Here is a 20,025-nt window from a genome sequence, read left to right on the forward strand (position 1 = left end):
CCGGCCCCGTGCGCTGGCCGCGCTAGTCCTCTCACGTCCAGATGATACCATCTTAACTTCTTGAGACCCTGTCACCATGTTCTTTTTGGGCATGACCCCTCAAACGCCTGCTTGGCGGACTCCGTCGTGCTCTCCTGGATAGCCGATGGCGTCCGTGACGATTTCCAAGTTTTCCCTCGACTTGACTGCATTTTGCAGGATCGTCATGTTTCCTTCCCAGAAAAGCATTATCACCCTCTCCTGGATGTTGCGATAGACAGCCCTGTTGATGCCTTCTACCCTCGGACGCGGGTGGATAGTATCTATTCGAAAAGCTATAAAGGAGGTCTTGTCTCCAGCTGTTTATGGAATCCATCCTCTCCAGCATCGCCTTCGTTCACATTAGATCTATCCATTCTTCTATAGAACCGTCATCATGGTTGTCTTCAGCAAAGTTACCGCCGCTCTCACTTGCTTTTCGGCCGTTGCCTCAGCTGCCGCTGTTCCGGTCAAGAGCCCCCGTCAGGGCTTCAGTGTGAACCAGGTGCAGAAGACTGTCACCGGCACCCGGACTGTTAACTTGCCTGCTGTGTACGCCAATGCACTGACCAAGTACGGTGGTACTGTCCCAGCCGCCGTTCACGCTGCTGCCGTGAGTGGTTCTGCCATTACCACGCCCCAGGACAACGACGTTGAGTACCTCACGCCCGTCACGATTGGCGGCTCAACCTTGAACTTGGACTTCGACACTGGTTCTGCTGACCTGTAAGTTCGTTGAGATGACACCGGCTAGAGCAAGAACTGACAGTTCATATAGTTGGGTATTCTCTACCGAGCTCTCTTCTTCAGAGCAGTCGGGTCACGACGTCTACGACGTTACCAGCTCCGGCAAGAAGCTGGCTGGTGCTAGCTGGTCGATCTCATACGGCGATGGCAGCGGTGCCAGTGGTGATGTCTACACGGACACTGTCACCGTTGGTGGAGTCAAGGCCACCGGCCAAGCTGTTGAGGCCGCTAAGCAGATCAGCCAGCAGTTCGTGGAGGACAAGAGCAACGATGGTCTGCTGGGTCTGGCCTTCAGCTCCATCAACACTGTCAGCCCCACGCCTCAGACAACCTTCTTCGACACCGTCAAGTCCAACCTTGACAAGCCCCTGTTCGCTGTGACTCTCAAGCACGGCGCCCCTGGCACCTACGACTTTGGCTACATTGACAGCAAGAAGTTCACCGGAGATGTGACCTATACCGACGTTGACAACTCCCAGGGTTTCTGGTCCTTCACCGCCGACAGCTACAAGGTCGGCAATGGTGCTGCTGGCTCTTCTATCAACGGCATTGCTGGTGAGTTACATCTTTTCCTGTGGATATTCATGTTTTGTTCAGTATAACTAATCTCTTGACTCATATAGATACTGGTACCACCCTCCTCCTGCTCCCTGACTCTGTTGTTTCCGCCTACTACAAGAAGGTTACCGGCGCCAAGAACAGCAACTCTGCTGGTGGCTACGTCTTCTCTTGCAACGCCGTTCTGCCTGACTTCACTGTGACCATTGGTGGCTACAACGCCGTTGTTCCCGGCAAGCACATCAACTACGCTCCCGTCTCGACTGGTAGCTCCCAGTGCTTCGGTGGTATCCAGAGCAACTCTGGCATTGGCTTCTCCATCTTCGGTGATATCTTCCTCAAGAGCCAGTACGTTGTTTTCGACTCCGAGGGACCTCGTCTTGGCTTCGCCGCCCAGGCATAAATCTCTTGATGAGATGGTATCCATAGAATATGTGATTCCTATGTGTGATGAATTTGTACAGCGAAGAGCGATGTGATACATGGATGATGGATATGTTGGATTTCGATCAGCGAGTTGACATTGTGAATATTGGCCCTTGACTCAGCTGAGTTTATACATATCAAATATAATGGGCATGCATATATTTGTGAAACTGTGAGATATGGAAAGAGTGTGTAGAGTGTAGAGCATTAGACCTAACGAGAGAACGGCCCTCGAGTAGTGTGACGATTAGCGTCAGGAAATTGTGGAGGAGCCAATGCCGAGCCTGGAAATGGGCGGAGCATCCCTCTAGATTTCCACCTTAATTCCTTAATTCATTCTGTTGTACTCCGTAGATTGCCTCCTTTTATGATATGAATTTTAGTTTTCTCTCGTGGGACATAGAAAATATCTCTCGTCTCGTGGCCCCGAACTCTTACACCGCCGTCGCTATTCCTCCAATTCCCGCCTCCCAACATTATTCGCCCCCCCGGTCTTCGGACTTGCAACGTCTGTACGCGATCAAAGTCAATAATGGAAGTCTAAGCAGTGAAGGGTCTGTGATACGCGCGCATCGGTGGATATTGCGCGGTATATGAACATTTCCAGGGACGGCGATTCGAGGCCGTTCACATCGAGTCTGATCATGGAAAATGACTTCCACTTGCTTCCCCGACAGATCTGGGCGAATCCAACACCGACTACGACAAAGGTTTATTCGCCCGGCTGTACGCCTGTTGTCTTGCCCAGTAATGGTATGTGGTCTCCCCCTTTCCTCGACACCTTGGTCGTTGGGCGGCAGGCTGCAGGCCGCCGGTCGCAGACTTGGTGCCAGAAACGCCCCTCCTAGAACCGTCTCTAATTGCAAGTTGCCAATTCTTTATAGGACTCGTGTATCTCAACAAGTCATTTGCTATTACCCTCAGTGAAAACGCCATCTTCGAGCCTGTCTGCACAGGCTCCCTAACCGACGAGGTTCACATCAACGCCGTCCTCGATACTCGCGATCCATTCTATTCCTCCATTACCCCACAACTATATGCCATCGGCTGTGCTACGGTCGTTAGCTATCTCCTCGTCATCATCCTTCTCATCACCCCGCGCACATTCTACGTCGGTGGCCCCGGTGGCGGTGCCAATTTCCTCGGCCGCCATGGGATGATCAGCGGCTCATATAGCGGGAACTCGTCGGTGGTCGGAGTCGGCGGACGACCATGGCTACAGAAAGTGGCTGCGATCTTGGTTGCCATCTCGCTGACTATCGCCACGGTCGATTCCTTCCGAGTCGCCGAGCGGCAGTATGACTATGGGTTTTCCGATGCGGAGGCGCTTTCCCAGGAGGTTATTGATGGAATGGAAATACGCATCGTGCGCGTCATATCAAGCACGTTTCTGTGGCTTGCGCAGGTTCAGACGTTGATTCGATTGTTTCCGCGACATAAGGAAAAAGTCATGATCAAATGGGCTGGGTTTGCGTTGATTGTGCTGGATACAACTTTTAGTATTTTGGATAATTTTCTTGCGAGGACGTCTCCGACACGACCCAGGTTATACGAGGATGCTATTCCTGCTCTGAGCTACCTGTTCGAGCTGTCACTTAACCTTCTCTATGCCGCCTGGGTGATTTTCTACTCGATATCCAAGCACCGATACGCGTTTTTCCACCCCAAGATGCGGAATATCTGCTTAGTGGCTCTTCTTTCGCTATGCGCCATTTTGATACCCGTCGTCTTTTTTGTTTTGGATATTGCCAAGCCGGAAATTGCTGGCTGGGGTACCTATATTCGATGGGTTGGCTCTGCCGCGGCCAGTGTGGTAGTTTGGGAGTGGGTGGAACGCATTGAAGCGCTGGAACGAGATGAAACAAAAGACGGGATTCTGGGACGAGAGGTTTTCGACGGCGATGAAATGCTTGAAGTCACTCCGTCCGAGGAAGTTGACTGGCCACGTTTCTCGGCCCAAGGACACGACCAAGGTGGCGGCAATGGCGCATCGTCTGGATGGGCCGGCGTGATGGGTTTAGCCCATCGACCTCTACGAGCCCGGGCTGGATTACCCCGCGGCAATCGAAACAAAAGAGCCGGAGCACCACCATATAACCAAGCAGCTACGTCGGCGCCGCGGGGCCCAACCGATAACCGGCCCACTCCACCCCCAGCGGCGATCACACCGATCAGCCGTGCTGATACTACTAGTGCAGCAAGCACGGTGTACAATGTCCGGTATCATTCAGTGGCTAGCCCTACGCCTCCCGCCGCAATGCCAAATATGCACGAGGAGGAGGAATTGGACGAAGCCAAGGAATTGGAAGGCAGGGAGCCACATACTCCTGGTACAAATGGTCATGCTCTCTCTGCTCAAAATACCCGAGAGCAATCCCCGCAGATAGTACAAGCCGACCCGCGATGGCATGTTCTCCTACACCCATTCAAGAGACGACGTGCATCTCTGCCGAAAGAAGTGGCATCTGCACAAGCCGGAGAAGAATTTCCCGAACACAGGCAATCTGCTGCAGCGGAAGAGGCCGAGGCAGAAACAAATGCTGCCCGGTCTCGAGCCGATCACTTCTTTTCTCTCCATCGGAATGTCCGACTGGGCACCGGACCACAAAACGTCGCCGGTTCATTACCAGTCACCGTTATTCCAGCACGTCGCCGCGGTCAGCACACATGGTCACCGCAAAACCGACTCCTGGAGGACACCCGGCCACCGGGAGAGAGCCGGCCGATAGAACACGTTCAACATCACGAAACGCCCTCCAGTCGTCCCAATTTACCTGTACGGGTGATTCCTTCTCGACCACAAGCGTTTTCTCCATGGACGGAGGCAGATGTAGAGCGAGGAGGCGGGGATTATGTTCTACACTATGACCCGGAAGCAGCGGCGCTGATCAACGAGGATGTCAGCCATTTGGATCGCAACGACCAGGTTTCAAATTACCAACAAAGCTGGACAGATACGACCTACTCGGAGGAAAGAAATGATGTGTCAGCGGAACAAGCAGGGCCGTCCGATGCCGAAGCCCACCCCGAGCACGGGCCTTCTAACGAACAGCATGGCAAGTCTTCATAAAAACGCCACTTTTGGGCATATAGCATGTGGGATGCCACTCAGTTTTGGGCATAGCTGATTGAGGCTGAGCAACTCGGCCCCTGACAGTTTCTTGGTGTTTCAGGCAGTTATATTTGGTTCATTTTCGGTCATTTTCGGCCATTTTCATGGAGTATATGGATTTGATATTGGAAAGGGAAAGGTGTTGGGAGGAATCTGTTCAACATCTTAGAAAGATACCCATTATAATTTTTGAAATTGAATATAATAACCATATTTAGGTACTTCTTACTCTATACTCCCTGTATACTCCTTGTATAGGCTACCTTACTAGGTACGTACTACTTTTAATGGTGACTATTGGTGATCCCTGCTTGGCTCCAGTGATCGAGTGGCTTACCAAGAGCACTGGCTTACAAAAGTGGAGACGAAATTTCACTCGGGAACTCGCAATCCCGGTCCCTTTTCCCCATAGTCTTTGTATCCTTATGTGAAACCTTACCTTAGACGTCGCATCATGGCGACCGTCAATCGAAATATGTTCGGAGCGAGCATAACTGAACCTCCTGGCGGTGCCCAGTTGATGGTTTTGCCGTTGAACCTTATCGCGGAGATTGTGTTATATGTGAGAGAGCTCTTCGCACATCTCATTTCCATCTCTAACGTGCGGTAGGTCGACGACACAGGCGATCTGGCCAGGCTATGTCGAACATGTCGGGTCCTCAACTATATGGCGCTGCCGCAGCTATACCGAAGCCTAACGCTGACCTCCTACGACAAAATCCGTTATCGCGACGAACAACCAGAAGGAATCGGGAGCGCCAGTCCCTTCACCATGGGGTTGAATGCAATTATTACACGACCTTATGCGACGCTGGTACGATCGATGACACTACGGGGGGAATGGAAGGAGCACGAGCTAGAGGAGTATGCTCGAGTCGGCCGGGTGCCGGACTCATCAATGTTGTTGAACATCGCCGCCCGCGCTGCCTTGGATCGCATGACTAATTTGGAAAGCTTCCACTGGGAACTGAACACCAAAATGCTCGACACGGTTTTTACAGGGTTGACACAGCTGCCGAAGCTCACATCCCTGACTATCAGGTTTCCATCCAGTCGTCACCCACAGCCCACTTTCGCCATTCCGGGTATGCCACATTTGCGATGTCTGAAAATCACCGATATAGACCCGCTATGCTACCCGGATGATATTGCGACTCTTCTTTGTAAAAGTAGGAAACTGCGCGAATTGAAATTACATTGGTCGCCACGGATGCGAGACGCACACGAGGCTAGTGTCTCTCTGCATGATTACTTCCGCAAGTTGATCGCAAGCAAACAGCCCCTGGCGGTTAAGAAGATGTCGTTCCAGAATCTGTATGCCTTCCACACCGAGGATTTCAACTTCGCTCTTGATCCGACTACCGTTGAAGACGTCACCTTTCTCAGTGGTCTTGAAGGCTCTAGTCTGGTCAACACATTCGTCGAGAGCAGCTGGCCGACAGCCCCGCCCCATGTCAAGCTCCGCATAAAATCCGTTCGGATGGATGCATTGTCAAAACGGAACGCGGAGTTCATTGGGAATTTCTCTGGACTCGAGAGGCTATACTTCGTCAATGTCACATCCGATTCAAGCGACCTTCTCAATTGCCCACGACCTGGGGGAGGCGCGGTCTCATCGGCGCTCACGCCCCCAGTATCCGAGCACCATCTATATGGTACGGCCAGCGGAACAACAACCAACTCCCCTATTACTTCTGCTTCTCCAGCTAGCCAGCTCAATGCTATAGCTAGCATGCGCGACATCTACCTCTCACACATTACCACCAATCACGGCGCGACATTGCGCCATCTCCTTCTCCCCTCTAAATGGCCTCTCTCCACCGGAATGGTCGCGCGACTCGTCCATAGCTGTCCAAATTTGGAGCAGCTCGCCCTCGCCACCGAATTTTCTAGTTTGGATTCACTGGGTCTACTAATACCCTTCCTCCGGAAGTTGAAAGCAATCCGGCTTCTCATACCCCAATCTTCCGGACAGTCCTCAAATGGTCCTGCGGCTTCTGCAATGAAGACCTACCCATCCGCACGATTTGAGAACCTTAAAATGGTGCAAGACACTTTCGCGAACGCCAAGACTCTCTCCGAAGTGGTGGACATCGACGACTCGATCCTGACTGAAATTTTGAGTTACGATCTTGCCAACAAGCAAGTCTACGGAAACGTGAAGTTGATCAGCATGGGCTGGAAAGCCTGGGAGCTGAGGGACTTCTACAAAGCGCCCATCCCATCTGGAATCAATCAAGAGTCCGTATCACCAACAAATGGCGATAATGCATCCCCAGAGACCACCACAGAGAGCCCTTTTCCCACGCAAGGTCCCAACGGCGTTGGACTCAGCACACCATATCAGCCTTCTGTCGCCAATAAGTCGCCCGATACACAGACAACACATATCTCTTCCTGGTCGCATCCACCCGGCATAAGACCCGGCCCACTGCCATCAACATTAGGGAAACGATCACGCGATCGAGATGATAGTGAAACTCCCAGACCACCGCCCGGCTGCACGGACACACTCAATAGACTCGAAGAGTGTGATGCTTCTGCGGTCTGGGGCTGCTACCCGCACACCTTTACTGATGATGGGTTTGTGTGGAAACGGCGTGCGCGACGGGTAGGATGGGAGGTTTTGCAGCATTGGGAGGTGTGGGCGCTGGACTCGCAGGAGATTTGAGATGGTTGCGACCTTTGCATTCTCGCGTCATGATACAAAGGAGTTTGGCATACGAATGAGCGGTGTTGGGTTTTACCTTTTTACCCCGGGGCCTGGGTTTTTTGGGGGGGTTCAGTTTAGAGTCAAAGCAGGTTATTTCCTGCACTCTCGGCGTTGGAAAAGTATATATATACTACATGTGGGGGGTATCTCCTCTCTATAGGGCTCATGTCCCTCTTATTTATAAATTGAATTTGATTGCATATGCTAATAAAAGAAAAAAAGAAAAAAAGAGGGAAGATAGTTCATTCAGACCCTTCGGGCTAAGCTATGGATGCTGCCTAGGTGGGCAGGTCGATAAGTGTAGCTGCTGGAAAGGCTCTTGCGATGTTTAACTCTAGGTGTAAATGTGATGGATTCTATATGCACTGAGAGCAAGGGGAAGATAATGACGATGTATTCAGATGTCTGACGCGAGCTATCTACAGGCAGGTAGTCTCCTGACGGTGGTACAAAGCTATGGTATGGTAAGGATGATGCATTCTGCTATCTAGTCAAAGCTAGCTAAGTGGCCGGAACACGTGACCGTCGGTGACAGACGGTGACAGATTCTCTCCAATAGTCTTCCTTCTTTGAAATCAATTAACACTCTGTCGACTCCATAATAGCTTGAGTCGGCCGAGAAACAGCGGAATCACTCATGCCCTGGACCGGTGGCAGTCTCTTTTCCCTTCAGCCCAGCAACATCGATGTCACTCATAGTAGCCTTCAGAGCAACCCCCTTCAAAAGGTTTCCCATCTTTCAATGCGGATTTTGTGTACCCCGGAGTATCCTTCAAAGAGTCTACTTGGCAGATAACCGATGTTTCATAGTGAGGCGAAGTCTATAATGGCCCCAGCACCGCTACACTCCTGATGGAGAGTCTGGGTACCGTGAAATGTTGCACATGGGGTGGCAGGGTCTTCTAGAATACCTGAGGGAGTTCCAGGATTATCTAGAATCTCCCGGAGGACTGCGATGTTGATGCTGTAGACCCCCCTGCACATCATTCACATCGACAGTGTCATTGATAATTCCGTCATGGGCCAGGAAATCGATAGCCATACCTGGTTTTGTGATGATCTGGATAGCCCTGGCTCTGCATATGAAAGAATGACTCGGAAACATTTCCAGTTCTCTGGGATTTCACGCAGCCATTGCGGGACCAAGGCGCTGGGTGCTAGTATCAAGATCGGCTTGTTCTGCTTGTCTGATCCGTTCAGCGCTTAAGAACTGTTAAGGTTGACGAAGAGTAGAAAGAGGAGAACTGACGAACTTGATGAACGCTGTTTTTTGCTGTAGTCCTTCTGTTCTTCTTTCGTTGTCACATGGCATCTCCATGCGAAATATAGACGCAACTTAGACCCAGGAGGGAGTCCGAGCGAGGAAATCGACTGAAATATTGTTGTTTGCATTGAAGATCCTGGACCATGTGGGATCGGCTTCAGTCGTGCTCTCCTTGATTCAAGTGCAGTTGAACATCATCGGGTCTGGTCTACTAAAAGTAGCGGCCTGCTTGGTATACATTGGCAACATGGGCAGATAGAAGTTCCGAGTCGTAGCTCGGTTTGGTGCGTGGCTTATTGATGACAGGAACAAGCCAAGTATGTCGAGTATTCCCGAATACGGAATGTCGTTATGGACGAAGCTTTGGATGCAGTATTTCGATCACTCTGCCGGGTTGCTTGAGTTCCACGGTGGGCTTATACCCCGTTTTGTGGATTGAAAGGGCTCTAGGTATCCCACGTAGCAGCCACCTGCATTCTTCACTGAATCTCATTTTTACAACATTGGCTACTCCCGCGGTTGCTCTCGTCACGATAGCCTAGATAGCGGCGGCCAACAGATGTCAAGCGCTTGAGCTTCGAAAAGAGAATCAAGGACTTGTTCAATATTATGTTCTATTCTCCCGTGTACGCCCGCCTTATCTGCAACGAAAAACTTCTCTGCTGTGAGACTGCGTGAGACGAGGTCGAACTGAATAATGGCTCTTCTCCACTGCTGGCGCTGGCGCGTGGCCTCGACATCAGTAAAGCTGCTGCCGTTTTCCAGGAAGCGATGAGAAGCTCTCGCTGCTCCCCGGGACGGTGTTGGTAGTTTCGCCCGAGCCTTGCGAGCTCTGCTGCATGTAGGAGAGATCTGCGGAATATCCAATTGCCCTCGTAGAGTAACTCTACGGCTAGGCCGTGGTTTCTGAGTGGGGTAGAAAGGGAGTGGGAAGCTTGAACTTCCTCTGTAGTCTGGTACCCGTCTTCTCGGGTATCCTGGATTTTGTGTCATGATAGACTGGCTCAATCCTGGAAACATCCATCGTCTTCTTTTGTGGCATTTAGGAAGTCGTTGAAAAGATCCGAGGGCGTAATTTCGAATGATCTGATTCACGCTCGGAAATTTACGGGGCAGCCATGCGAACTTTGCAAATTTTCACAATAGGGGGTGATTTTGGCAAGATAGAAACATGCCAACAGATAAACTAAAAAGGACATGAAAAGCGGCTGCAATCAATATGGGAGTAGGATCTGGGAGTATCTCAATGCATTGGAGAGAGAAGAAGCTACGAGAATTAGTATCTGCAGCCATTGAGTATATGCGAAGAGAGCGAAGAACTTACAACTTGTTCATGGGTTGTGAAAAGTTGAAGAGGAATCAAGGCATAAAGCCGAACCCCATACTGTAGTACGAGCGCTGAAGTATGAGGGATACTGACAGAATATCCGCAAACGGGTACTCGGACATTATTGTCCATACTCCGATTTGGACCTCATCGGAAGAGGGGGTGGATGTCGGAGCCAAGTAGGAGCCCGTTCTGGCGACCAAACATCCAGTTTCCAATCTCGTTGCCGCATTTCCATTCCTCTTACATGCTAACTGAGTAGACATGCGTCGCCTTGAGTTGGAAATGTTTCGTTGACTCGGCGATAGTCATGGTTTGCTTTTGGAGTCGCCTCACAGTAGAAAAAGACTCTGGTGGCCACCTGTCACTCGTGGCTAGGATATCATCAACAGAATTCCCTGTCTCGACGAGTTGTAGACACCGGGACCATCCCGTCGACGCACTGGGGACCGCAGCAGCTGTGTTTAGGACTTGGTTGGTGAACCCAAACTGGCCACATTCGTTCGTAAATGAGTTGATAGGGATTGCTCGGGGCGAGTATGAGTGGAGCATCGCATATTGGGAATTGGTGGCCCCCGAGGCGGATACAACCCAGTCAGCTGGGATTGTGTGGATTGAGTTGTTTTGAGATGTAGAGGACTCGTCAATGTCTCGGTTTTGGTTGACGAGTCGAATTGCTTTCGACGGGGTCCAGGGGATCGCGGTTTGCAGAAACAGCGTGCTTTCCAAGAGTTGGGAAGGCATGAAATTGGACTGATATGAGGTCATCATATCGTAAGCTCTTTTTATAGATAAAGCCATCAATTGCTTCATGCTCGAGACTGTCCTCCACCTGGGTAAAGACTGTATATAATTTTGTCCCCCTTCCCCACCCTTTCCATAAGACGATTTTTCGAAGCAACGGTCGAAGCAACCCACCCTCGGAATGGCCCAAATGCAGCGATCTCAGACTCGAGAAGGCTCTTAGTGGAGGTCGAAGGCCAAAATTGAACGCTCGAGGAGGCGCCGCTCAAGGGTCCGTAGGGCTGGGTGCCGACGAGCGAAGCTTTTGACGACCTTGTCGCCGACAAGGACTTGGTGTCCGATCTCGACTTTCTCGAGATTCGGAAACAGAACCTATGAGAAAGAATCAGAATCAATACAAAGCGTTTATCGAAATAGCTGTGGCAGAAACATACCGAAATCCGTCTGAACAACTTTGCCCAATCTTCGGGCAACCCGTGGAGAGGCCATCTCCATTCCGGCTCACGTCCGCCATAGCTGCTGATGGAGAGGACGGTGACCGATTCGCCCTGGATGCGTGGGATATGAACGCCATCCATAAGGGTCCGAATGTCAGAGTCGCGACTGCTCCCTCGCACGCACAATTTTAGTACCCGCAGCTTTGGGAAACGAACATCCCGCAGCGCGGCGTCAGCAGCACGGGCGTCCCCGGCGTTGACGGTGACCAGCGAGGCCAGCTCGACGTGGTCAGCGTACTGTTGGCGGAATTGGGCTGGGACCTTTGCAAAGATCAAGTCTAGTGAGCGAGGCACGGCCGGCGTGTCCATCGCACCCATAGTGTTCTTCCAGGTTTGTTGACGATGGATTATCTCTGTATACCACGCCCGGTTAAGGGACGCAAATGGCCAGAGATAACCCGCCTGGTCCTCTACATAGGGCTCCCGCTTGGTACCCAGGCCCATTGTCCATCGCCGAAACTTCGTTGGCCTCACCCACTGCTTCTTCACCCCGATGCCCCGCGACTTCTCGTAGACGAATTCGTCAAGTCCCTGGACCTGCCAGTGGACAATCTCAGAAACCAGCTCTGGGATGTTGAAGACTCGCTCAGCGGCGTTTCTCTTGGTGATGCCACGCGACCAGCGCGGGCGAAGAGTTCGCCGAGAGCGAATTGGAGCCCGTTGATGATAGATAAGGAAAAATAAGGGCTGAAGAGGAGGCTCATCGAATTTTATATCTTACTTCGAGTGAATATCTACATAATGAATAGCTATTGTGTTTCTAGGGAGGTATAGCAGAAGAACAATAGAGAATGAGCGAGATAACAAGAAATGAGCGTATAGGTGAGGTGGAATTGATATTATTCATTGTTATTGTTAAGATGATCAATAGCTTCAATTAGATTCAGACATGATGAGCCAGTGAGTAGTGTAGTAACTGTACACGAAAATGGAAGTGCAGTCAAAGTAATCAAGTATTGAGAGAACATTAAATAATTTTGAATAAAGATGAGACCATACAAAACAACATAGTTATGTGTTATTGAAGCACAATAGGTAATGTACTAATTCTTGAAGCAGACGTACTACTTTGGTCTGACTCCCAAGGCATACTGTCAACACTCCCTTTCCCCCATTCTCCCCTTTTGCCAATAATAAAACTACATGAAAAAGCATCAATCCAAACTTGGCATGAATCTGGTAAGTAATGATCTTGCGAGTATGACGAGTAGCCGCCTCCGCCAGATCCAGGTCGTTCGAAACCTAGAAGAGGAAAAATGAGACGATGAGGAGACCGTCAATTTGTCCATTATTGAACATTTGACTGCAATCACGGCGCCACACCTAAAAAACGACCGAGCTGAGTGGATGGGAAGTCGACTCGAACCCAAGGCTAGTTTTCATGGGCCCATCTCACAGCTATAACAGATTGGTACTTGAGGGTGAGAGAGGGCCGACGTGCAGAGTTGAAGGCACTTATCGAGGCCAAGGCACGCCCCCGATTGAAACATAAAACATGGGTATCAATTACAACATAGCCACTAATTACTGGAAGCTAGACCGGTCTTTCTGATCTCCCTAGATAAAGATGAATATGAAATCATTTACACCCAAATACCTTTCGCTTCAATCTCTTCTCGATGCGTAGTGGAAAAGTTTTTGAACCGTCTCCTATCTAAAGTTAATAAAAGTTGCTTCGTTTGATGTTCAGGAACTTGACAAGTTCGTTGTGTATGCTCGCAAAGATTCTGGTCAATTTAGGAAACACAAGCCCTGGGAGCACACCATTCTCTGCAAAAGCATCTCTTTAGAACTGAGAGAGGTAGAGCACCAGCTCCCAATCCAAGTAATTAGCATAGTATTTGAGAGAAGGGCGAGGGCGAGGCCAGAGTAGGGGAATGGTATCGCTACACCAGCGGCTATATACGATGCCCATCTCAGCAAGTCGGAATGATGGGGCGGGGTTTCATCTTCGTCGTAAACATTTTGGGCAAATATTATGCCGAGATCTCGGGATCCTGAGTGCTCCCGGGAATACGGGCTCGGGGTGGGCGGAGGATCCCATTTGAGAGGAGCGGGTGAGTTGTTGTGAACGGTGGAAGTGTTGGACAAGGGAGATGGAACTCGAGTTTGTGAAAGATGTGAAGGGAAGAGAAGGGAAAATGGTACATGGTTATTTAAATATAAAAGTTCCAGACAAGAAAATATAACAATTTCGTTTTAGAAGGATTGATATTGCTATTGGCTTGGATAAAATAGATCTTCAATTCAAAGGGGGGAAAGCTGTTCTTCAACCACACACTTCAGGGAACCTGCTGGCACCTTTCGAATTCGTTTGTGGACTTTATGGTCCACCGGCACAAAACGATAGCTCTCGTTGATCATCCTGCAAAGTCAAAATCCCCCGGCAATGGGGTAGAACCATCCATATCAGAACCATCCGTATCATATTCCCCGGGATAACCGTAGAAATCTTCAAAGTCATATCCATCCGATTCATCGGCGCCGTTAGGTAAAAACTTGGTAATCCAGCGCACCTTGGGCTTGCCAAGATAGTCGCAAAGATTGGGGTGCCGTTTCTTCAAGCGTCGAAGTGCATAGGGAAACAGACGAGGAGGATGTTCAAATTCCAGCTCTTGCAAACTAGGGTACTTGGTCTGTTGAGAATAGTGAGCGAGGGTCGTATTGTAAAGAGTAAAAAGAGCACATACCGGGAGGTCCCAAAAGATCGATTCCCAATCCTCAGCGCCGAGGCGGTCACTCTCTGTATTATGATAACCATCCCGGTAATCAAAGACCATGCGACGAAGGTTGGGACAGTTTAGGTCTGGAAGGGAGCATTCTCCGTTTCGTACTGTAATGAACATAAGAAGCTCAGTCATTCTAGGGAACACAATCCCACTCAGATCACATGGAGAATCTTCAGGGCCATGTGTATCATCGAAGACTCGTGTAGTGCCAGAAACCACAAAGTTGGCATAGAACTGTCGACGGTTGGGCTTTAGGGGTCTAAACATATCCTCCATTGGGTGGGGCCAGACCGTCTTCCATATCACAGGAAGGGCCTCGGCGAGCCAGAATTTGTTCACTAGAGCGGCAGAGATCAAGTCCGTTTCGGGCTCAAAGTAATCCTGCTCCAGGCGTGACAGAAAGGAGATGATATGACCCACAATCTCAGCGATTCCCAGTGCGCGTTGCGTGGCATTTTTGGTCCCGTGGGGAGGGCTGAAGCCCTGCGACATTGTCGTTGAATCGTAGTTGGGGGTTGGGGAGATCAAATGCTCGTGTTGACAGAAAGAAGGGAATAAGTAGATGGAAAGTTTCAAAGCGGAGAGGGAAAACAAAGAAGGATATTGTGAATCAGAGTTTGGGAGTTTGCAGAAGACTGCGTTGGTTACTATACGTAACTCGCTCTGTGGGCGACGCCTACATAGTAGCTACAGCCCTCCAACCCAGCAACTTCATATCAAGAATACTTGATGCTTTTTCACTTTCTTTGAAGCTTAAAGGTACTACAAGGGAAGAAGATAAGTGGTTATGGAGCAGCAGAGAAATCAAAACAATGCCTGAGTTACCAGGCCAAGATGGGGCATAAACGTGAGACATTTCAAACAAAACTGGCTCATATTCTTCAGTCGACCAAGTTAGACACGACATCCACCTGGACACCTGGAAACCTGCGTAGCACTCAGGTTGGAAGTGTCGGTAAAGTTGACATTGCCGTGACTATCTAGGTGACTAGTGTACTAGAACGAAAATAGGGAGTGATTAAACACCCCCCATGTATTCCGTGGAACTGTTCAAGTGACTATGGAACCCCAAAAGCTCAGTCACTTGTCAAAGAACTCGCACGAGAAAGCCCGGTTTGATTTCGGCGCGGACCTGTTCCTGGGCATGGACCTCAACAACGATGTTGATATCCATGTGGGTAGGCCAGGCACCATGTGCTACGGGACCCTCCGCTACGCTGTCTCATGGGGGCTACGGAGAGATGGTGGTCAAGGGGGTTGGGGAGAGGAAGAAGAGAAAAGGAGGAGGGGTGGTGGGTGTCCTTTTATACCCCTAACAGCACGTACTTTCCCAAAATGGACACCCTCCAACGCACCTTCCCTGGCAGTCCCCATGTCACATGATATATTCAAAGGGCCCTTCCAATTATAGATGCATGTTTAAGAGAACAATATTAAGGTTGTTGTCATACTGTGACAATGGTGATGAAATTTCGAAGGAGAGTTTATTTCTCTACCATGAACATCTTGTCCACCTCCCTTCGTTCCTGCTTCTCATTGCGTCTGTTCCTCTCCTCGCCTACCAAGCCACCAGAGTTATTTGACAGATACCTATATAGGTAGGACTTGTGAGGATTGTGTCGGTACCATGACTGGACAAGCTGCGACGGCGAGCATCTGAGCGGGCATTGTGTCCGCTAGACCCCAATTTCTCGATGCACATTTTTAGACTACAATGGGCACTGTTTTGGAAAGCACGCTCCTGGGTCTCGACTGCAGGATGCTCTTCGGGATGGGCAATGGCCAATGGGATAGCGATGCCGATGAAGGACAGGCGCCAAAGATCGGCCAAAAACATGATGTCAAAAAGTGGGTGGTACCTGCGTAAGCTAATGAAAAGAGGAAGCTGCTGCTAGAGAATTTTGATAATTGCTTGCCATCTTGGGGTCTTTTATGGTTGCGCTGCAAGCCTGCATCTCATTTCGACATTTGCAATTTGCAACTTTGATTATGATGAAGCGAATGTCACTCATCAACCAAACACCGATTTAGAAATACTTCGAAGGCTCGCACTCCGGAGCAAGCCCTGGTGCATAATCCCTTCCTGCCTACTGGTCTTTGCAGTCCTCATGGCCAAGGAGATATAAAGCCAAGCCCTTGCCAAGGGAGCCAATTGCATGGCCACACATTCATAGAACCTTTTGCCATGCTTTTGTCACATCGGGGCTGTGAAATTCATGTCAGTTTATCTCAGCTCGAGGAAGACTTCGGTGGAAACGGAAGGACTATTGAGCGGTAGGATGCGACGTTCAGTGGGGGTCGTTGAGAGAGAGCAGAGAGGGATCGACAGTGGAACGGGAAGGGCCGGGACCCACTAGTATATCTCCCGTATATTCTTGGTGCGTAGAGTCATGACTTCTAGGATCGAGGGTGATAGCCAGCGAATATTGATCTTCAAAGGGATGGTGTCTGGATGTGACATTCAATGTTGATCTAACACATTTTCTAGGTCATCTGCCGGCACGGAAGTCTAGATTAGCTTTAGACTCGTCCTCCGCTGATTCTTTAAAAATTGAGTTTGTCCGCAACCACCGCGCAGTTCTCGGCTATTTGTACCGGGGGCGACTGATAGCTATACGTGGATAGATTATTGAGTATTATATCAAGCAGTAGTAGTGGAAAAGTTTCTGCTGCTTAGAGATGCCTAGATTGCGACCTGTGACTTGCCTTTTCGATCTAGATCGCAGCCAAATACGAGATTACGACTTGATATTTATAAAGTTCCTAGCATAGCGAGTGGAGGAAGTTGGAGCTAAGCTACGGCGGATGAGGGTGAAGAAGAGGGAGTGGGATAAGTCACATGGACCATCCCTAACAAACCTAGTATTACGGAGTAAGTACGGTGTCTTGAAAACATGATTTTAGCTCGTTCCTTGACGAAAGGAATTTTGAACGGCTATTATGGATTCAGTGATGTCATCTCTACCAAATTATAACACATTAAGACGAGATAAGAACCATCTAGGCGTTTGACGAAACACTAGAAAGTCGAACTCTAGATTCAGTGTTCTAGGAAGAGGTATCTACTTCATAGGTCTCATTTAATCTTTTTGAAGCTTTTCTATTTCTTGGACATGGATAGCTCTGTAGGAAAGTCAAAATATTTTCAACCTTAACGACTTTTGCGTCATTACGCACAACTTCATTCAGCTTGAACTTCTAAACTCAAAGTGACACTAGGACGCCACCCACGAGCTGATTCAAATTATATAAAAGCAATGAAACATCCAGTCTCAATTTCCTATTCTTCATAGCACACCAAAGCAATTTTAATATCGGAATACTGAATATCATCTACTACCAACAATGCGCCTCACGATTGGTCTTGGTCTATTTGCAGTAACTAATGTTGTTATTGCGGTCGGACCATGCTTTTGTTGTGATTTTACAGCAACTGCTACTGCGGGAACTAAACTTTTTGTTGATGGAGTTGAGAATTGCGTAGACATGAAAGGCAAGGCAAACGGAAGATGTGAAAACATAAGTGACTAACACCGGCTTTTCTAGGCTGCAAGGCTTCTTCATGTAATAGGGGATATGTATTTTGTCCGAAGCCAAACATTGTAAACTGCCACTAACCTTCTATCCTTCCTACGTTCACTCCGGCTAATATATGAAATAGATTTCCATTGATCTCCCCAATTACGTGAGGTGTGAATTTGATAATGGGAAGCAACCTGGCCCGGGCTAAGATCCTTTCTGACCTGCACTCCCTTTATTGATATTTTCAGTTGCCTTTCAATGGCCTAAAAAGTACTTTTCAAACCCGGAATGTTGGTGGTGGAAAAGTAGCTATCAACTAGTCGAGGATGACGCGCAAGACAGAACCTTAGGCGGTCCATTATTTATTATGGGAATGTTGTGCTTTATATTTTTATCGTTCTGACTTCCTTTGAGCTGGGTTCAGCCTCCAGTCAATATTCCCATATATTCTGTATGTTAGTACTATCCCTCAGGTTAGAAAGGCTTATCTTTTGTATTCGCATGGAATGTAATGAGTATCCGTAGATTGTATAGGTAGTTGTTCGTTGGTAACTGCTAGGATAGATGTTGATATTAGTAGCCTCGCAATCGGGTCACCAAAACATCACATCAAACCCCGTAGTGTTTATCATGCCACCGAATCAAACCAGTTGATAGATAGATTGAAGCAGAGATTCGAGAGATGAGATTTCATCTTATGTCGACAACACTCATCCAATTGATCATCGAGGGCTGTACGATACTGTGGAAGATATCATTGCGAAAGAAAAAGACTTTGGCTGTAACATTAGGTCTTACATCAACAATGTTCACCCGATTGAGCATCGGGGACTGTATGATGTGGTCGAAAGGGTCATCGCGAGAACGATCCCGCTTTGGGATCAGTCCTTGACCAGAAGGCCATGGAGTAAACAAATAATCCCGTATAAAGATGTTAATTACGGTGATCACATCGGACCAGAGCCTATGTACCCTCCAGGTGCTATGGATGACGATGACTTTGATGAAGATGACTACCAGGAGCGGTGGCAGGCCTGGGACTTTTCCCGTCCGATAATGCCCCCGAGCCAGGCAATTTCGAGATTTTCAAAGTTTATGACTCGGATAGAGTCAAACTGAGTGATGAATTCGGCGAAAATGGACTACACGTGATTGTAAATTGGCAAATATCGAATTGACCCCCGAAAAGCCCGAATATGAAGGAGGTACCTGGCACATAGAGGGTCAACTGGTCAATTCCATTTTCCTTTTTCATCAAGCACCAATCTTGCTAATCTCTAATTAGAACGAGCCCATATGTGCAACGGCAATCTACTATTACGACAATCAAAACATCACTGAAAGCTCATTGTCGTTCCGGCAAAGAGGTAGCCGGATGGACGCCGTTGTATACGACCAAGATCGGCACGACTTCCTCCAAGTTGTTTATGGCTTGGGTATGAATGATGCCAGTGAAAGTGAAGTTACGCAAGAGCTTGGAGGCGTGGTTTGTCAAGAGGGTCGACTCCTGACATTCCCCAATACTGTTCAGCACAAAGTGTCACCGTTTTCGTTGGCCGACAGATCAAAAAGCGGACATCGCAAGATCCTCGCACTATTTCTCATCGATCCCCATAGGCGTGTGATATCATCTGCCAATGTTCCTCCGCAGCGGGAGGACTGGGCGCCAGAAAACTCGAAAATTGTGAACAGTGTGCATTCACAGGTTTCAGCAAACTCGCCGGATACACCTGGTCAAAATGTACTCAGCCCGGTAATGAGCATGGAAGATGCAGAATTTTACAGACTTGAGCTTATGGAAGAACGCAGTATCGGGGCTGTGGATAATAACAAAGTGTTTGAGTCAGGAAATTTCTGTCTTTGTGAGCATTAGACGGTTTACGGTTTGCGAAGTACCTAGGAGGAAGCTTCCAATGTCCAGAGGCCTGGACTTGGGCTGATATGGAAGCAGGAAAGAGAGCAGTGATTAGTGACGACCCAATGGATATATCCGAAGTCCGTTGTCTTCTGCATGAGGCCTCTTTTAGTTGCCCAGGTGGCGTCTGGTTACTCGGAAGATGCTGCAGCTGTGCCGACAACCGTCCACGTGGCAGCCCATTTCGATGTGTTACTGGCAACCTCCATATGCAGATTTCTTTGAGGGTTTAGCTTGGCCCTGTTCAGACCTATTTTGATTGGATAATTTTCCGTCAACATGTCCAGAGTATAGAGCGAACCCGATGTAATCAGAATATTTTTGTGGGGGAATGCTATGAGGCGTCATCCTTGGATCTTTTTAATTCAACCCGTAGACGTTGCTCTTTTGATTTGTTTCCATTCATTTTCATAGCTGATTGGTTTAGAATCAAAGTGGAATGGTAAGTGGGAT

The 20,025-nt window shown here is 49.0% G+C and overlaps 11 protein-coding genes across 11 annotated transcripts; 6 read left to right on the forward strand and 5 right to left on the reverse strand.

Moving 5' to 3' along the window:
* Positions 1-415: 415 nt before the first annotated feature.
* On the forward strand, positions 416-1,726 carry N7471_005797 (pepsin-like aspartic protease; the record flags this gene model as incomplete). The annotated part of the gene is made up of 3 exons (XM_057278516.1): positions 416-744; positions 797-1,320; positions 1,389-1,726. 3 exons carry the CDS (start codon positions 416-418, stop codon positions 1,724-1,726), a joined length of 1,191 nt encoding a protein of 396 aa, XP_057138126.1.
* A 667-nt stretch (positions 1,727-2,393) lies between these two features.
* On the forward strand, positions 2,394-4,819 carry N7471_005798 (PalH/RIM21 family protein; the record flags this gene model as incomplete). The annotated part of the gene is made up of 2 exons (XM_057278517.1): positions 2,394-2,502; positions 2,634-4,819. 2 exons carry the CDS (start codon positions 2,394-2,396, stop codon positions 4,817-4,819), a joined length of 2,295 nt encoding a protein of 764 aa, XP_057138127.1.
* Positions 4,820-5,290: 471 nt separating this feature from the next.
* N7471_005799 (uncharacterized protein) lies at positions 5,291-7,736 on the forward strand. Its single transcript, XM_057278518.1, has 2 exons — positions 5,291-5,423; positions 5,472-7,736. Exons 1-2 carry the CDS (start codon positions 5,316-5,318, stop codon positions 7,530-7,532), a joined length of 2,169 nt encoding a protein of 722 aa, XP_057138128.1. The 5' UTR covers positions 5,291-5,315; the 3' UTR covers positions 7,533-7,736.
* An 856-nt stretch (positions 7,737-8,592) lies between these two features.
* Positions 8,593-8,781, forward strand: N7471_005800 (uncharacterized protein; the record flags this gene model as incomplete). Its single annotated transcript, XM_057278519.1, has 1 exon — positions 8,593-8,781. The coding sequence occupies one exon, from the start codon at positions 8,593-8,595 to the stop codon at positions 8,779-8,781; it is 189 nt and encodes a 62-aa protein (XP_057138129.1).
* Positions 8,782-9,366: 585 nt separating this feature from the next.
* On the reverse strand, positions 9,367-9,831 carry N7471_005801 (uncharacterized protein; the record flags this gene model as incomplete). Its single annotated transcript, XM_057278520.1, has 1 exon — positions 9,367-9,831. The coding sequence occupies one exon, from the start codon at positions 9,829-9,831 to the stop codon at positions 9,367-9,369; it is 465 nt and encodes a 154-aa protein (XP_057138130.1).
* Positions 9,832-10,408: 577 nt separating this feature from the next.
* Positions 10,409-10,936, reverse strand: N7471_005802 (uncharacterized protein; the record flags this gene model as incomplete). The annotated part of the gene is made up of 1 exon (XM_057278521.1): positions 10,409-10,936. One exon carries the CDS (start codon positions 10,934-10,936, stop codon positions 10,409-10,411), a length of 528 nt encoding a protein of 175 aa, XP_057138131.1.
* Positions 10,937-11,128: 192 nt separating this feature from the next.
* Positions 11,129-12,648, reverse strand: N7471_005803 (uncharacterized protein; the record flags this gene model as incomplete). Its single annotated transcript, XM_057278522.1, has 3 exons — positions 11,129-11,281; positions 11,344-12,093; positions 12,472-12,648. Coding segments are annotated over 3 exons (1,080 nt in total), but the record flags the coding sequence as incomplete, so codon positions are not given.
* Positions 12,649-13,766: 1,118 nt separating this feature from the next.
* On the reverse strand, positions 13,767-14,627 carry N7471_005804 (uncharacterized protein; the record flags this gene model as incomplete). The annotated part of the gene is made up of 2 exons (XM_057278523.1): positions 13,767-14,042; positions 14,097-14,627. 2 exons carry the CDS (start codon positions 14,625-14,627, stop codon positions 13,767-13,769), a joined length of 807 nt encoding a protein of 268 aa, XP_057138133.1.
* A 568-nt stretch (positions 14,628-15,195) lies between these two features.
* On the forward strand, positions 15,196-15,546 carry N7471_005805 (uncharacterized protein; the record flags this gene model as incomplete). Its single annotated transcript, XM_057278524.1, has 2 exons — positions 15,196-15,427; positions 15,455-15,546. The coding sequence occupies 2 exons, from the start codon at positions 15,196-15,198 to the stop codon at positions 15,544-15,546; spliced, it is 324 nt and encodes a 107-aa protein (XP_057138134.1).
* A 73-nt stretch (positions 15,547-15,619) lies between these two features.
* On the reverse strand, positions 15,620-15,972 carry N7471_005806 (aromatic compound dioxygenase; the record flags this gene model as incomplete). Its single annotated transcript, XM_057278525.1, has 2 exons — positions 15,620-15,693; positions 15,726-15,972. 2 exons carry the CDS (start codon positions 15,970-15,972, stop codon positions 15,620-15,622), a joined length of 321 nt encoding a protein of 106 aa, XP_057138135.1.
* Positions 15,973-18,853: 2,881 nt separating this feature from the next.
* On the forward strand, positions 18,854-19,530 carry N7471_005807 (uncharacterized protein; the record flags this gene model as incomplete). Its single annotated transcript, XM_057278526.1, has 2 exons — positions 18,854-18,862; positions 18,943-19,530. 2 exons carry the CDS (start codon positions 18,854-18,856, stop codon positions 19,528-19,530), a joined length of 597 nt encoding a protein of 198 aa, XP_057138136.1.
* Positions 19,531-20,025: the final 495 nt, after the last annotated feature.

The sequence above is a fragment of the Penicillium samsonianum genome (genome assembly GCF_028829775.1).
Source record: "Penicillium samsonianum strain IBT 33392 chromosome Unknown utg000003l_segment0_segment0, whole genome shotgun sequence".
In the NCBI taxonomy this organism is placed as follows: Eukaryota; Fungi; Ascomycota; class Eurotiomycetes; order Eurotiales; family Aspergillaceae; genus Penicillium; species Penicillium samsonianum.

What these genes read in the sequence shown, in the direction of transcription:
- N7471_005799 (XM_057278518.1), top strand. Translation starts at nt 5,316, where the DNA reads ATGGCGACCGTCAATCGAAATATGTTCGGAGCGAGCATAACTGAACCT. An exon ending in TCGCGGAGATTGTGTTATAT is followed by an intron (nt 5,424 to 5,471) that starts GTGAGAGAGCTC and finishes AACGTGCGGTAG; the next exon opens with GTCGACGACACAGGCGATCT.